We start from the raw sequence: 17,788 nt of genomic DNA on the forward strand, positions 1-17,788 counted from the left end.
TTACGCCATTCTCCTGCCTCAGCCTCCCGAGTAGCTGGGACTACAGGTGCCCGTCACCTCGCCCGGCTAGATTTTTGTATTTTTTTAGCAAAGACGGGGTTTCACTGTGTTAGCCAGGATGGTCTCGATCTCCTGACCTCGTGATCCGCCCGTCTCGGCCTCCCAAAGTGCTGGGATTACAGGCTTGAGCCACCGCGCCCGGCCCAATTCTGGTTTATGTCTCCTGCCTTGGCATAATACTTAATAGCATCCCTAGATAGTTTTAGAACTATCTAGTACAGATGCTAAAAATTGTATCATCAACCTCCTCAAATCCTGTTGATTGATTTTGTCTTCAAAACAGATTCAGAATCTAAGTGTTTGTCACCTGTGCAAGTCACCATCTCGTCTTACCTGCTGCATCTTCTCTCTCTCTCTCTCTCTTTTTGTTTTACGCTCTTTGGAGCATGTCACTCTTTCACTCAAAGTCCTACAGTGACTCCTTGTTTTATCCAATAAGTGCCAAAGTTCTTACATGGCCTACAAATGTCTATTTAATCAGCCCATTCCTTCCCTGATCTTCTCTGATGTCATATCATACTTCTTTCCCCATCATACACTCTGGTCCAATGAGATTGGCCTCCTCCATGTGAGAAAAGCTATCATTTTTAGACTGTTTGCCCACCACCCCACCCCTACTCACCATCTATAAAGTTCTTCCCCCAGACTCCACATGGCTTTCTCACCTCTATCATGTCATAGGTCAAATATCATCTTTTCAATAAAATCTACCTATTGATCTTATTTAAAATTTTCAACTCTGCACATATGGATCCCACTTTCCTCTTTCAAATTCTTTTCCATATTCTTAGCACTTTTTGACATACAACCCTGTGTATTCATTAATTTTTTTTAATTGACTGCCTTTCCTCTTGTACAGCAGAAATTTCTGTTTGTTTTATTCACTGATATATCTTAGGTGCACATAGCAGGTACTCAATAAATATATGTTGAATAAATTAATGAGTGAAAAGGTAACAATTTTAAAACTTTCAAATAACATTAGAATAGTCTTACTGATTTGCATTTGCAAGGCCCAAATGTAATTCTCTTAATTCGTTTTATTAGTTTTTTAATTATAAAATTAAAACATGCTTATTGAGCATATTTAGTTAATTTTGATAAATACAAACTTCTAAGAAACTGAGAAATGTATTCAGACTTAGAAAATTACCACATTAAATCATTAAATAGAAATCCATGGTGGTTGGGGAAAAAAGCAAAGCTATTGCCTTGGAAAAAGTTAAATTTGTATAACTATTTGATATCTCAATCACATACATAGATATAAATGTAGATGTAGACATAGGTGTAGATATGCCTATAGATACACACAGGTAATTAAATATGAGTTAGTTTGCACAGTAGCCTGCTTCCTGCTCTCTGCTAAGCAACCTCAATAAAGAAAAGGTGGCAAATTGGAATCTACATCTGATGAAATATATCATGCCTAAATTAAAAAAAATTAATTTGGACCAAGTATGTAGGAACAATTAACATGAATTGACACCAATATGGTCAAGTAATGGTATAAGGAAATCAAATGTCACCAAGGTTCCCAAATTATAAACCACGTCATGCCAACAGCAAAAGATTGCAGAAAAATCACACTGAGAAATGTCAGAATAAATCATTGAACTCTTTTGAACCAAAAGTAATTTATTTGGCTTTGCAAATGATACAGAATATTGCCTTCAGTTTTTTATATTTTCAAATAGTACATTGAAGAGAAAGCAGAGATGAGCAACAGAAATAAATATGGCTTGATCAAGCATAGGTGTCCTTAGGCAATTAAATAAAAGCAAACTCAGTATTATACTCAGTGACCACCACAGACAAGGAAGAGTGGATTAAACATATAGCAATTTGCCTCAGGGAATAAGAGTCCTGGAGATAGACAATCCAGATTTGTAAAAGTGGTTCAGTGAAGCCTTTAGAGAAGGATCACTCTATCTCTTCTCTTGACATCATTACTATATGTGCCTTTATCTTCATACTTGCCATCTCCTGGTTGTAAGACGACCGCTCTACATCACATCCACATTCCAGACAGGAAGAAGGAGGAAGAGAAGAGGTAGAACTAAAAGCCTCAAAAGAGCAAAAGCTTTCCCCAAATCCCTGGCTGACCATGCATTATTCGTTAGCTAGAACTGTGTCCCATGGCGACCTCAGTGAAAAGAGTCTGGAAAGACAACTGTTTTTGGATGGCACATTGTCAATTCAAACAAAATTGGGGTTCTTTTAGTAAGAAAGCAGGGAATAATGAATATTTGATAGGCAAGTAGGAGTAAATGTACTGATAAAGGACATATAGAAAGAGAAGAAAATTTGGTAAAGAAGATGGCTTTGAGAAACAACTACATTTAGGGGCAGGTAAAAAAAAATGAATAATCACAGGAAAGAGAAAAAAAATAACCAAAGATGTAAAACAAAAATAGGAATATTGTCAAAAAGTTATTCATGTTTTTGCAATATTATTAGGTTTGTAAAATGTTTTGACTTATTTCTCTAATTATCTTTGAATGTAAGGAAGGTAATTATGTTATAATTCTATAAGTCATGACCATCCAACAATTGACAGTTAACATTCCTCTTCAACAGGTAAGATTAATAAATACAGAAAAGCATAGTGTCGGTTCCTGAAGCAGACAACTGAGGCAAAAGAAAGTTCTTTACAGACATCTGATGCTGTAACTGTTAGTCAACTGACAAAAATTTAGATCATTTCAAATCACAACACAGTCAGCTGATGTGTCCATTTAAATAAATATTTCTTTTTATTGAGGAAAAAAAAGTTTTTTCCTTTGTGAATGCAATTTCACGGCCAAAAGAATAACTATTTTTGCTGTTATATCAAATATGTTTTTTAATTGCTCTTTTGCTAAATGTACTCTATGCACTAAATGACCTGACCTGAATCAAGCCAGAAATTTGTTAGACTTGTAACTCCAAAGTTTGAAGATGAAATTAGAATGTTTCTTTTCATTTGTAGCTTGCTGCTTTTGGTTAAGCATTCTCAATGTGCATCATTGTTAGCATAAATGAACTGATTAAAGATATTTTGATAGCTAAAACTGTAAAATCTCATGTAAACTTGAATATATTTTCAAAATTAAAAAGGAAAATTTACTTAAATGTTCATATACATATGTTTGGGGTTAATTTAAACTTTAAAAAGTTAATGTGTACTGCAATAATATTTGGAACAAATGTGTTTCATTTTTCTTTCCAGAACAAGTAAAATTAAGAGATAAAAACTCTTTAATTTCAGTACTGTCGGTCAACAGAAATAAATTAGCCACATTCATTTGACACCATAATTTAACATTTTACTCATTACGAATAAATTATGCTCTACTTTCTTTGCATCTTATTTTTTAGAAAACACAAGTTATTTTAATCAACAAAAATAGGAGTAGAAAGTGTTGCTTCTTCCTTTTTCTTTAGTATAATAACTAGCCTCAAAGCAGTTTATTTTATTTATTTATTTATTTGAGACAGAGTCTCACTCGGTCACCCAAGCTGGAGTGAAATGGTGCAATCATAGCTCATTGCAGCCTTGCCCTCCCGGGCTCAGGTGATCCTCCCATCTCAGCTTCCAGAGCAGCTGGAACCACAGGTGTGCACCACCATGCTTGGCTAATTTTGTGGTTTTTATAGAGACGAACTTTTGCCATATTGCCCAGGTTGGTCTCAAACTCCTGAACTCAAGCGATCCACCAGTCTCAGCCTCCCTCTCAAAGTGTTGAAATTACAGGTGTGAGTCACCATATCTGGCCTGATTTTATTTATTTATGAAAAAAAAAATCTGAAGTTCCCTGATCTTCTATGTAACTGATGTTAAAATGTTACCTGATATGTTAAATAGAAAATAATTAAGCCTCAGATCATTAAATAATAATTCTTTCAATTGCTGTCACAATAATTTTATATATGGAAAGCATAGCGATTAATGAATGAATGTCATGAAACATAAGTATGAATGTTTTTTCAAAACATCATGGAAGTTGTAAATCTATTTCTTTATGGAGGATATAGAAAAGTACATGCAAATTATCTTATAATATTTCATACTATGAAGGACATCTTTTAGAAGTTTTCATCATGATTCAAAAATTATAGAAATGAGATGTGGATAATAAAAAAGATTTTATATTTGGCTTTGGAATTTGTATACTTACAACTTAATAAGAGTATTTCCTGTTGATATGGTTTGAAACTTAAATTGAAATATCAAGCTCCATGGTACCACTTGTGAAGAGCTTAGAAATTTTAAAAACCTATCAAACAGCATTGGAAACCCAGGAGGAAAGCCTCTTATTGTAATAAAGAGCCTGATTCCATTGTTGATGTTTGACTGCTGGAAGTTTTCAAGCCTCATGACTCCCCTGTCCCTTGCTGCCCCACATCTGGGCAGGCTGAGAAGTTTCAGTATGCCCCTCCCTTGGTGCCCACGGGATTTTTCAAGCCATACAAGGCCTGGCCTGTATGTGCCAGAACTCTCACCCCAGCTCGATCACCTAATCTCATTAAAAACAGGGCCTGTCACCTTTCTCTGCTCTCCAAGCCTTTTTTGGATCAGCTTATAATCCTGTCCTATTCTCTCCAGAAAGCCTCATTATGTAAGTAATAAGCCTTTTCATTCCCTCATGGGGTGTGGTGTGTGTGTGTGTGTGTGTGTGTGTGTGTGTGTATGTGTGTGTGATCAGTAATCTTCACATCCAAATCAAATTTTGGATGGAGGTTCCTTCCTGATACTGTGAGTTCCTTCCTGATACTATGGGGTGACTGTAACATTTATCTACCTAGAACAACAGAGCAACCTGGTCTCAAAATATCATATCAAACTATTGAAAAAGGAACAGCAGTATCTCATAAGGCAAATTCATATTTCACAATCGTAGATTCAGCCATACTATGAAGCCTGAGTCTTTATAAGATTGTGCTTACTATGCTAATTATAAAGCCTTAAGAAACATTTACTGAATATATATTAAATAGCTGTGCTAAATTCTGGAATTAGGGGCATAAGCAAGAAAATCAAAGGTGAATAAAATGCATTCCCTTTTCTCAAAGAAGCCCAATAAGGACACACCAACTTAACATAAGAAACACTGCTCAATGCAGTAAAGTACTACAGATTTGGTCATTTCTCCCTGAGAGTGGTAGGTGGCATCTGAGCTTGCCATTCTTAGACCCATAGATTTCTATAGGCAGAGCAAGAAAGCCTGTAATGAAGGAAACCAAAATTTTTTTTTTTTTTTTTTTTTTTTTTTTTTTTTTTGAGACAGGATCTCACCCTTTCTCTCAGGCTGGAGAACAGTGGTACGATCAAGGCTCACTGCAGCCTCAACCTCCCCAGGCCCAGGTGGTCCTTCTACCTCAGCCTCTGGAGTAGCTAGGACCACAGATGCTTGCCACCACACCCAGCTAATATTTGTATTTTTTGTAGAGATGAGGTTTGGTCACATGGCCCAGGCTGGTCTTGAACTGGGCTCAGGCGATCTGTCCACCTCAGCCTCTCAAAATCCTGGGATTACAGGCAGGAGCCACCAAGCCCTGCCTGAGACAAGAATTCCTGATGCATTCAGGGAACTGGGAATGTTCCAGAAGCAGAAGTGGTCGAAAGGCAGAGGAACCACATTTCCCTTTTATAAGATTACTCTGACGGCAGCATGGAGGATAAGTTTAAAGACAGTGAATGGAGGAAGAAAGACCAATCAGGAACTCATTTTAACAGTCTAAGTGGGAGAAGAAGACCAAAAACAGTGCAGTTACATTCAAAACTGAAATGAGGGAACTAACTATACTTTGAAGTTGAGGGAATATCGTATAAGAAATGCATTCAGTTTTCTAGATGGTATAAGTTTAATATTTATAAAACAAACATGGTATATCATGGGGTTAAATGTGATTTTTCTGGTTAATTCAACTCCAAAAGCTTAAAACAATATGATAGGCACCAAATTGCCCAATGCCTTTAACACAAGGTACTAGACCACATAGGCAACACATGCTAAAAGATTGTAGAATTAGTTCTGCCAGCATTAGTCCATCACATTCACTCCCTGCTCCAACATGCTCACGAAGCATATGGGGAAGGGAAAGGGAAAGTGTTTCACCCCACCACCACCAATTCCCTGTCCGCAGCACAAGTGAGCAGGATGTTAAGGGAACCATTTAGAGAGCTTTACAGGTAGCCCCTGGAGTCTGAGTGATGCAGAAATTGATACCTCATTCCACTGAAGAGAAGGAGGTGTGGCTAGCTAGACATTCTGACAGCAGAGGAGAAGAGAGGTGCTCTGTCCGTTTGGTGTGCACTTTCAGGGTCTAGTGGGGACAAAGGATGAGTGAGTTTTCCAGAAGCCGATTGCGGACCCTGTGTCATCTTAAAAGGGACTGAATCTGGACAAGGAATGGCCCAGAAACTGTAGGTGAGAAATCCCCAGTGATATTGAGATTCTGATGTGCCCATAAAAAACCCCAGCAGAGAAAGAATCAACATTTGGAATCAGCCACACCAAGAAAAGAGCAATGCTAGATTATAACTAATGTTTGTGCGGGCAAATGTTTAACGACTGGCTGTCTCAAAAAACTGCATGTATAAATATATGCGTGTGTATGTATGTATACATAGGTTTATTATAAATTTTATTGAAAGATGCATAGCAAATATTTTACACATAATAATATACAATACTCTTTATGCAAATTCCATAGAGTCAACTGATTCTCACAGAATCCTTTCATTGATTTTTGCTGAATCCTTGTATTACCCAAACTAGAACAGCAATTGATGAGTGTAGTTTGAATGTTGCTTGACTTTTCTATTTACATTAACTAGTAAGATGGAAGTGAAACAAAGGAACTATAGGTTGCAATTCCACTTGTTTGTCTGATATTAGTGAGTTCTTTGCTAAATTGAATAGCAGCTCTCTGACAAAAGAAGCCCCTGTCACAATATACAGGAGGATCTTGACCCTGGACAATGAATCTAGAAGTCTTTAGAAGGACTTCAAGGCAGTTTCATACTGCACCAACTTTCTATTTCATTCAGCACATTTTTGTTGAATATATACTACCTACTAAACATTGGAGATACAAAGGGAGACAAAATAATCCCTGAGATTAAGTAAGGAGTTTATGGTGGTGGTGGGGTCGGGCAGTAAGAATTTACAATAAAGTGGGATAAGTCTAAATTTAGAGGATGACAAGGTGCTATAGGAACACACAGAGAGGACACCTAGTTGTCTTAAGGATGTTAGATAAAGTATCTTAGAGGAAGCAATGGCTTGATGAAACCAAAGGTCGATGAGTTAGCTAGGGAAAAGTAGTTGGGAAAAAGGTATGTGCAAAGGCTCAGAAAGAAATTGGCATATCCTGGGATCTGGAAGTGTAGTGTGGCCCGAATGGACCACAGTGTGAGGGAGATAATGTGAAAATAAGGTGAAGCAAGATTGGATCTAAATGGGCTTAAGGAATGTATTTCCTCCTCCTAGAAATGAATGCTTTGTTTGGCTGCTATACTAGTAACAGGAATTAGACACGTTTATTAAACCGCTTATCATTTAACTTGGTAAATCAAAGAACAATGATTTTTATGGGTATCAGTAAATATCTGTAATTAGATACGTGGTAGGCTTTCCTGTTCATATATAATGGTTATTCTCAGTGTTTAAAGAATTAAAGGGACACTGGTAATTACCAGTTTTAGAGTGAGCCATTTGAGAGATAATACCTTACCATCACAATAGTACCTTACCATTACCAATAGTAAAATAATATGAATAGTGAATAATATAGTAAAAACAGTTAGAAATAATTTAGCAATTTCTTAAAAACAATTGACCACCACGAAAAAAATTCACAATAAAACGGAGACTGGGAATGTTTCGTTCAACTTTCAAACATGCTGCTATTGATTGGAAATGTAAGAAATGTTCATTTGTTTTGACAAAATGGAAAGCAACTGTACATTATTACTGGAAACTTTAGCTGAGGTCAACGTTGTAAATGTAAAGGATAATTTCTTAGAGAACAATTCAGTAGTGTTTTGCCTTGTCATGAAGAATTTTTGTGCTTCCACAAACAAAAACCTTGGATTGTTAGGTGAACGGTGGCAATGAAGTGGTTTTCAGAAGACTGTTTCTTCATCTACAAAAATGACAGGAGTGGCGCTGTCATTCTGCCAATAAGACATTCTGCCAATAAGTGGGGCTCCTTCTGCCAATAAGAGAGAGCATGAGATCTGCGCCTCTAATTTCTCTCAGAAACAAATAATGAGAACTTCATACCAATTCATCTATTATAGGAAAGCTTTGTCCCGTGAGAATACTGGTCTATCTTTAGATATGTAATTTATCAAACTTCTTTGGGCAACCCATCCTCTTTACTTTTTTATTTTTTGGTCTTCTCTTTGTCAGATTTTTATGGAATAACTACATTCAGGTGTAGTAACAGTAACGCAAAGCTCTGAAAACCACGAGACAATTCGTTGCTTCCGAAACGCAGCGGGCAGCAGGCACTCGAGAAGACTAAATTGAGCTCCCGAGCACCCGTAGGTCGGATTCCGTGGATCAAGCACCGGAAGTGACCGCTTCTTGGCTGCTTCCTCTCCTGGAGTCCAAAGTCCCGGTGCTCCGCCGCGATATTCACTAAACAACTGGGAGTCAGGCAGCATGGAGGCAGCGCGCCCTCCCTCGACTGCAGGGAAGTTCGTGGTGGTCGGCGGCGGCATCGCGGGCGTCACTTGTGCGGAGCAGGTAGGGCGGTGCTCAGGTGGTTCCGCCTCTTTACCCCAAAGGCGGTAGCGCTGAAGGCTTTCCTCCCACCCCCTCCCTTTTTCTTCTTCCGGGTTCCTCTTTTGCTGGATCCTTTTCGCACTTACTGCTCCCAGATTTTAGAAACTGCTTGGTGGTCCTCATACGGCCTCACTAGCTTTCTCTCAGGCGCAGGGAGGAGTGGGAGGCAAATTATTGCCGAGAAACCAAAGCTGGCAGATCCGTACTCAGATCCTTGTAATGTCAGAGCAGACATGAGGACTTCGTATTTAGACAAAAAATTCAGCCCTCGTTCTTTTTTTTTTTCTTTTTATTTGAGACGGAGTCTCACTCTGTCGCCCGACCTGGAGTGCAGTGGTGCGATCTTGGCTTAATGCAATCTTTGCCTCCCGGGTTCAAGCGATTCTTCTCTTATGTCAGCCTCGCAAGTAGCTGGGATTACAGGCGCCCGCCACCACGCCCGGCTAATGTTTGTATTTTTAGTAGAGAAGGGTTTTCACCATGTTGGCCAGGCTGCTCTCGAACTCCTGGGCTCAAGCAGTCTGCCTGCTTCCGCCTGCCAAAGTGCTGGGATTACAGGCCTGAGCCACAGCGCCGGGCCCTCAGCCCCCTTTGTTAATTGTCATAGGTGACTGAGTTTAGTTTCCAGATAGTTGCCGAGTCTTTAGTGCACCTTAACTAATTAATAAAGAATCCCATACGTAAGTTTTCTATACTTCGAACTCCCAAGATAGAAGATACTTTATTTCTAGTAATGTTTTGTAAAACAATCAGGAAGGGATTATGTGCATGTAGGGCCTGCTTTCCTGTTGATACTGAATAGCCAGACCGTATATATTCATATACATGTGTGTATTCCAAAAAGTTCTAGGTTATTTTGTTGATATAAACATGAGCAATCGCTGAAGTCATAAGAAATAGTGCAAGAAACTGAAGTGTTTTCATTATTGGATGCGTATTTTTCATTTTTTCACTAAGTAAGCATATATGATGCAGGCACCGTATTTAAGGGCTGAGTGTTCAACTATAAACAGCATGGTATACCATACTAGGGACCCACAGCCTAGTGGAAGAGGCAATGTTGTATGTCTATGCAAGAGATATCAACGGTTATCTTAGGAGTGCCTGTGGAGTAGGTAGGGAGTGAATTAGGGAAGAGGAAATTTTTTTAATCGAAGGAGGTATTTTTAAAATCTCATTTTGAGAGAATGAGTGAAAGTTCAAGTATTCAAGAAAAAAAATGCCATCTCCAGTGGAAAAGGATGGATCATCAGCGAGCAGTAAAGCTTAAAGCATAGATCATAAGGAATCTTATAAATCATGCTAAGAACTTAAGAAGAATTTACAAGTAGTCAAATGTTTTTGAGCAGTGGAGTAACTTGATGATGTGAAAAGGTTTGAAAGATGATTAGTTACAATGTATTTGTGGCAGAGGCAGCTGGTTTATACGTGAAACTGGAGAGTCAATTTCAAGGTGATTTGAGTAGTATAAAGAAGTTTTGAGGACCTCATCTAGCAATGGAAACAAGGAGATAAATTACAGAATATACAAAGGAAAGAAAGATGGAGAGAGTAATAATATTGCCAAATATAGAAAGTTCAAATAGAATGAGACTAAGAAGAATCCCATGGGTGCTGGGCACCATAGCTCACACTTGTAATTTCAGAACTTTGGGAGGCCAAGTTGAGAGGATTGCATGAGGCCAGGAGTTCGAAGCCAGGCCGGGCAACATGGCAAGATCCCATCTCCATTAAAAAAAAGAAAAGAAATAATCCCTTGGATTTTAAGGATTCATAGATACCTCAAACATGCTGTTTTAGTGATATAGTAGGAATAGAAGCCACATTATTGAGGGTGGTGGTGTGGAGGAACCAGACTTTGAGATAAGAAAATGCTTTCAGGTACAGAGTGAAGAAAGAGGTTGTAGCTAAAGGAAAATAATGAAACATTAACAAGTTATACCTCTAAATTTTGTTGAAGCTATTGTTAAAATGGCTTTATCATCCCACAATATGTACTGAGTGGAAGAGGCAGAATAGGAGTGCCAAAGCACTTGGGGAAAGTCAGACCAATATTCTAAGTGTTTAATATTGAGGGTTTGCTTTGATTTCGTCCCATTGAAGACAAATGAAATATTATTTTAAGATAAATATAAGTTGGTTTAACTATTAGGAAAATAGTTTATTCTCATCCTCTGCATTATAACTCTAAATTGGTATACAAAATAGTTGAAGTAAATAACGGATACTTCTTTTTTTCTTTTTTTTTTTTTTTTTGAGACGGAGAGTCTTACTGTGTCGCCCAGGCTGGAGTGCAGTGGCGCGATCTCGGCTCACTGCAAGCTCCGCCTCCCGGGTTTACGCCATTCTCCTGCCTCAGCCTCCCCAGTAGCTGGGACTACAGGCGTCTGCCACCACGCCCAGCTAATTTTTTGTATTTTTTTAGTAGAGACGGAGTTTCACTGTGTTAGCCAGGATGGTCTCGATCTCCTGACCTCGTGATCCGCCCGCCTTGGCCTCCCAAAGTGCTGGGATTACAGGCGTGAGCCACCGTGCCCGGCCATAAAGTATACTTCTTTATATCACTTTTCTTGTTCAGCAGTTCTTTGTTAGTGTTTGCTGTAAATGTATTATTTTATCAGTATCAGAGTTTACCATTATTCACCATTGCCCCATAGATAAGAACATGACGGGGGATAATGGAGACCTTTAGATGAGGAGCAGTGGGTTTTTAATTTTCTAGATTAATTACATTATTAAAGTTGCATCATCCTCAACCCCAAACCATATATGCCAGTACTTAAAGTAATTTGTCCTAATTTTTTTTCTCTCTTTTTAAAAATAAGTTGGCTACTCACTTTCCATCAGAAGATATTCTCTTGGTAACAGCTTCTCCTGTTATTAAAGCAGTTACGAATTTCAAGCAGGTAAGAACCTTTGTATAACTTCTTAATATTAATTTGAAAAAATTGCAATTTAACTTGCATAGCGTTAGGGTAACTATTTTTTTCTTTCTTAAAAATGGACAAGTACAATTATATGCTGTACAACATGATGTTTTGATATATGTATACATTGTGAAATGGCTAAGTCAAGCTATTTAAAAATCTTTCCAATTTTGATGCCTTCTATTTCTTTCTCTTACCTAATTTAATTGCTCTAGCTAGGACTTTAGTACTGTGTTGAATAGAAGTGTTGAGAATGGACATCCTTGTGTTGTTCTTGATCTTGGAAAAGCTTTCAGCTTTTCACCATTCAATATAGTATTAACTATAGGCTTGTATATGACCATTTTTATGTTGAGGCACATTCCTTCTATACCTAGTTGTTGGGCTTTTATTATGAAAAGATGTTTAATTTTGTTGAATTTTTTTTTCTGTATCTGTAGAGATGGTCATGATTTTTGTCCTTTGTTCTGTTAATGTGGTATATCACATTTACTGATTTGCATATTTTGAGCCATGTTTGCATCCCTGAATAAATCCCCCTTGATTATGGTGAATTGATGACTTGTGTTTTATTGTTGTTGTTGTTTTGTTTTTTGTTTTTGTTTTTGTTTCTTTTTTGAGACGGAGTCTTGCTCTGTTGCCCAAGCTGGAGTCCAGTGGCGCCATCTTGGCTCATTGCAAGCTCTGCCTCCCGGGTTTACAACACTCTCCTGCTTCAGCCTCCTGAGCAGCTGGGACTACAGGCGACTACCACGACGCCCGGCTACTTTTTTGTATTTTTTAGCAGAGATGGGGTTTCACCATATTAGCCAGGATGGTCTCGATCTCCTGACCTCACGATCCACCCGCCTCAGCCTCCCAAAGTGCTGGGATTACAAGTGTGAGCCACCACACCTGGTGAATTGATTACTTTTAATATGCTGTTGAAATCAGTATGTTAGTATTTTGTTGAAGATTTTTGCATCTATGTGCATCAGGGATATTGACCTATAATTTTTTTTCTTGTAGTATCCTTACCTGGCTTTTGTATTGGGTAATGCTAGCCTCATAAAATGAGTTTGGAAATTTTCCCTCCTCTTCAGTTTTTTGGAAGAGTTTCAGAAAGCTTGGTATTAGTTCTTTAAATTTTTGACAGAGTTCAGCAGTGAAGTCATCAGGTCCTGGGTTTTTCTTTGATGGAAGACTTTTTATTGCTAATTTAATCCCCTTACTTATTACTGATCTGTTCAGATTTTCTGTTTCTTTGTGGTTTAATCTTGGTAGGCTGTATATAGGTATGTATCCACTTCTAGGTTGTCCAATTTGTTGGAGTGTAATTATTCCTAATAGTCTCTTATGATCCTTTGTATTTCCGTTGTATCAGTTGTAAAGTGTCCTCTTTCATTTCTGATTTTATTTACTTGAGTCTTGTCTCTTTTTCAGTCTAGCTAAAGGTTTCTCCATTTTTTTGTATTTTCAAAATAACATCTTTTTGTTTTGTTGATCTTTTCTATTGTTTTTCTAGTCTCTACTTCATTTGTTTCTGCTCTGCTCTTTGTTTCCTTCCTTTCCCTAATTTTGAGCTTAGTTTGTTCTTGGTTTTCTAGTTCCTTGAGATGTAACCTTAAGTTGTTTACTTGGTATCTTTCTTTTTTGATGTAAGTGATTATTGCTATAAACTTTGCTCTTAGAACTGCTTTTGCTGAATCTTGTAAGTTTTGGTATGTTGTGTCTCCATTTTCATTAGTCTCAAGGTATTTTTAATTAAAAAAATTCTTTCTTGACCCACTGGTTCTTTAGGAGAGTGTTGTTTCATTTCTAAATATTTGTGAATTTTCTGAAATTTCTCCGGTTATTAATTTCTGGTTTTATATCATTGTGCTAGGGAAAAGGTGCTTGATATGATTTCATCCTTGTATTTCTTAAGACTTGTTTTGTGACCTATTGTGATTTATCGAACGTTCCATGTGCACTTGAAGAGGATGTGTACTCTGCTGCTAAGTGAAATATTCTGTATGTGTCTGTTAAATCTGTTAGTTCACATCCAGTGTTTTATTTCCAATAATCTTTTCATTGTTGAAAGTGGGGTACTGAAATCCCCTACTCTTTTATTTTTTGAGACAGAGTCTCACTCTGTCACCAAGGCTGGAGTGCAGTGGTGCGATCTTGGCTTACTGCAACCTCCATCTCCCAGATTCAGGTGATTCTGCTGCCTCAGTCTCCCGAGTTGCTGGGACTACAGGTGTGTGCCACCATGCCTAGCTAATTTTTTTTTGTATTTTTGGTAGAGATGGGATTTCACCATGTTGGCCAAGCTAGTCTTGAACTCCTGACCTCAAGTGATCCGCATGCCTTGGCCTCCGAAAGTGCTGGGATTACAGGTGTGAGCCACCGTGCCCAGCCACCCCTATTCTTTTTATACTGCAATCTGTGTCTCTCTTCAGATCAGTTAATATTTGCTTTATTATTTAGGTGCTCGGATGTTAGGTGCATATATATTTACAGTTGTTATATCTTCATAATGAATTGTTCTCTTTACCATTTTGTAATGACCTTTTTTGTTTCATTTTACAGTTTTTTACAAATGGCTATTTTATCTGATACAGTTACATCCACTCTCTTGTTTTCTCTTTGCGTGAAATATCTTTTTCCCTCCTTTCCCTTTTCCTGTGTGTCCTTACAGGTGAAGTAAATTTCTTGTAGGTAACATGTAGTTAGACCTTGTTTGTTTATTCATTCAACCACTGTTTCTTTCACTTGAGAATTAGTCCATTGATATTCAAGGTAATTGTTGATAGGTAAAGACTTACTGCTGCCTTTTTTTGTTAATTATTTTCTAGTTGTTTTGCAAATCTGTATTCCTTTTTTCTCTCTTCCTGTCTTCCTTCTAATTAAATTATTGGTATCCTACTTGAATACCTAATTACTAATTGGTATCCTTTCCGTTCAGTTTGAAGAGCTCCCTTTAGCATTTCTCTAGTGGTAGCTTCGATTCCTTAATCTTTTTGTATTTAGTGTATGTTTTTGCTTTGTGGTTATCATAAGGCTTATGTAAAACAATTATAACGGATTTTTTTTTTTTTTTTTTGAGACGGAGTCTTGCTCTGTCGCCAGGGCTGGAGTGCAGTGGCCGGATCTCAGCTCACTGCAAGCTCAGCCTCCTGGGTTCACGTGATTCTCCTGCCTCAGCCTCCCGAGTAGCTGGGACTACAGGCGCCTGCCACCTCTCCTGGCTAGTTTTTTTTTTTGTATTTTTTAGTAGAGACGGGGTTTCACCGTGTTAGTCAGGATGGTCTCGATCTCCTGACCTCGTGATCCGCCCGTCTTGGCCTCCCAAAGTGCTAGAATTACAGGCTTGAGCTACCGCGCCTGGCTATAATGGATATTTTAAGCTGAAAACTACATAACTATGACCACATAAAGTAACTCTACACTTTTACTCTACTCCTCTGCCACATTTTATGTTTTTGATACCACAATTTACCTCATATTATATATCCCTTAAATTATTGAAGCTATTGTTATATTTATTAGTTTTGTCTTTATTTAATAGTTTTGTGTAAGCCAAACATGTAAGTGGCTTACACACCACCATTACAATTTTAGAGTATTCTCAGTTTGACTGTGTAGTTACTTTTACCAGTTAATTTTTATATTTTCACATGTTTTCATGTTACTAACTGGTGTCCTTTTCTTTCAGTTTGAAAAACTCCCTGTAGCATTTCTTGTAAGACAAGTCTGGTGGTGAAGAACCCCCTCAGCTTTTATTTGTCTGTGAAAGTCCTTATCTCACTTTCATTTCTGAAGGACAGCTTTGCCAAGTATTATATTTTTAGTTGGCAGTTTTGTTTTTTGTTCCTTCAGCACTTTGAATCTATGATTTATGTTAGGCCTTTCTTGCATTGCCATAAAGAAATACCTGAGGCTGGGTGATTTATAAAGAATAGAGGTTTAATTGGCTCATAGTGCTACATGCTGTATAGGAAGCATGGTGCCAGGAATGTGCTCAGCTTCTGATAAAGCCTCAGGAAGTTTACAATCATGGTGGAAGGCGAAGAGAGTAGATGTATCCCATGGTGAGAGCAGGAGCAAAGGAGAGAGTGTGAGGGGAGGTGCCACACATGTATAAACAACCAGGTCTCGCAAAAACTCATCATCGCAAGGACAGCATCAAGCCGTGAGGAATCTGCTCCCATGATTTAGCCATCTCCCACCTCCAACAGTGGGGATTACATTTCAACATGAGATTTGGCAGGGACAGACGTCCAAATCGTGTTATTTTTTCATTTTGTCCTGGCCTGTAAGGTTTCTCCTGAGAAATCTGCTGTTAGCCTTTTGGAGACTCCCTTATTGTGATTTGCTTTTCTCTTTCTGCTGTAATGGCCCTCTCCTTGTTTTTGATTTTTGACAGTTTAATTATAATATGTCTTGGTGTAGCCTTATTTGGGTTGAATCTGATTACAGACTTTTGACCTTCTGGTTCCTGGATATTTATATCTTTCTCCAGATTCGGAAAGTTTTTTATTGTTATTTCTTTAAATACACTTTCTACTCCTTTGTCTCTCTCTTCTCCTTCTATAACTCCTGTAACTCAAAGATTTGCTTCTTTGATGCCATCCTTTAAATTCCATATTTTTACATTCTTTTCATTCTTTTTTCTTCTTCCCTTTTGACTGTATATTTTCAAATAATCTGTCTTTAGATTCACACATTTTTTCTTCTGTGTGATCAGTTCTCTTATTGACATAGTCTGTTGCATTTTTTTTGTTTGTTTCATCCAGTTGCATTTTTCATTGCCAGAATTTCTGCTTTATTTTTGAATAACTTGTCTTTTTAAATTTTTTGTTTTGGTTGCTTATTGTTTTCCTGATTTAATTGAATTGTTTGTTTGTAACTTCTTGAAGTTCCTTCAGCTTCTTTAAACAATTATTTTGAATTATTTGTCAGGCAGTGGTTTTTTTTTTGTCTGTGTGCTTTTAGTGGCATGGCTTCTTGGTTTGTCATGTTTCTTTTTGCCATTTCTTTCTGTTCTTTTGGTGGCATGGCTTCTTGGTTTATCATGTTTCTTGTTGCCATATGTTGATGTTTGCACATTTGATGACACACTCACTGTTTTCACAAGTATGGGCTAGTTTTGCTGTGGAAAGACCTTCCCCTATGGGGAGGGCTGCTTGTTGGATAGGATGTAGCAGTACTGGCATCAGTGAGGGTCTATGCAGCTCTGTCAGCTGAGTTAATTGTTGAAGATTGCAGGGATCCTCAGCATCCAACTCTGGATGTCTGCAGTGGTAGTGAGGGTTGTTGGGGTTTTCAATGTCAGTGACTGCTAAGAGCCTCCTAATCACAAGGAAGTTGTGGCTTAGGGGATCCCAATTGGCACTGAGTCTGCCTTCAGGTTCAGTGGCAGCAGCACTGGTGTCTGATAAGTGGTACCTATTGGAACAGTGACAGAGCTGAGACCCAAAACACCAGCATACATGGAGGAACAAAAGCTCTGGGATCTGGGACAGTAATGACATTGTTGCCTAGAGGGCAAGTACCCATACTGCTGTATTGGCAATAGAATGTGCGGTGAGGATGCTTGTGAAGCAGCCAGGGAAACCAAGGATGGGAACACAGGTGTGCTGTGAAGCAGCCAGGGAAACCAGGAATGGGAACACAGGTGTGCTCAAAGTTGTAGCAGCTTCAGTGTCAGGGAAGGGCCTTGCTTTCAACTGTGGCTGAGCTAATGCCTGGATTTCAGACATGTGCAGTGAGGCTTGGTTGCAGGGCCCAAAGTGCACACTAGCTTACCATGATGATGGCTCTGGTGTCTGAGATGTAGGTGGGCCCAGTGCAGGCCGTAGACCCTGGGTCTGATATGTGGGATTGGGATTGGGACACCATGGGGTTGAGAGATGAAGTGACTCCTTTCCCAAAGCATCTTGACATTGGCCACTTCTTTGTGAAGACAAGCTGTGCCGCCATGTCTCCCTCTCTGGGGTTCCCTGGCAGGAATGGTTGTTGGATCGGTCACAGTAGCAAGGAATGCCAGTTTCCTCT

At 38.5% G+C, this 17,788-nt stretch overlaps 1 protein-coding gene across 2 annotated transcripts in view; it reads left to right on the forward strand.

Moving 5' to 3' along the window:
* Window positions 1-8,580: 8,580 nt before the first annotated feature.
* The window catches only part of PYROXD1 (pyridine nucleotide-disulphide oxidoreductase domain 1), a 35,939-nt gene continuing 26,731 nt past the window's right edge, over window positions 8,581-17,788 (forward strand). Inside the window, exons 1-2 of one of the 2 annotated variants that reach the window (XM_010361366.2) lie at window positions 8,581-8,801; window positions 11,666-11,746. In XM_010361366.2, the coding sequence (XP_010359668.1) occupies window positions 8,718-8,801; window positions 11,666-11,746 (165 nt within the window). In that variant the 5' untranslated portion in view covers window positions 8,581-8,717. The remainder of the gene's footprint in view (window positions 8,802-11,665; window positions 11,747-17,788) is intronic. The other variant, XM_030938965.1, reaches the window with a different exon arrangement.

This window comes from Rhinopithecus roxellana, chromosome 10 (genome assembly GCF_007565055.1).
Source record: "Rhinopithecus roxellana isolate Shanxi Qingling chromosome 10, ASM756505v1, whole genome shotgun sequence".
NCBI classification, from domain to species: domain Eukaryota; kingdom Metazoa; phylum Chordata; class Mammalia; order Primates; family Cercopithecidae; genus Rhinopithecus; species Rhinopithecus roxellana.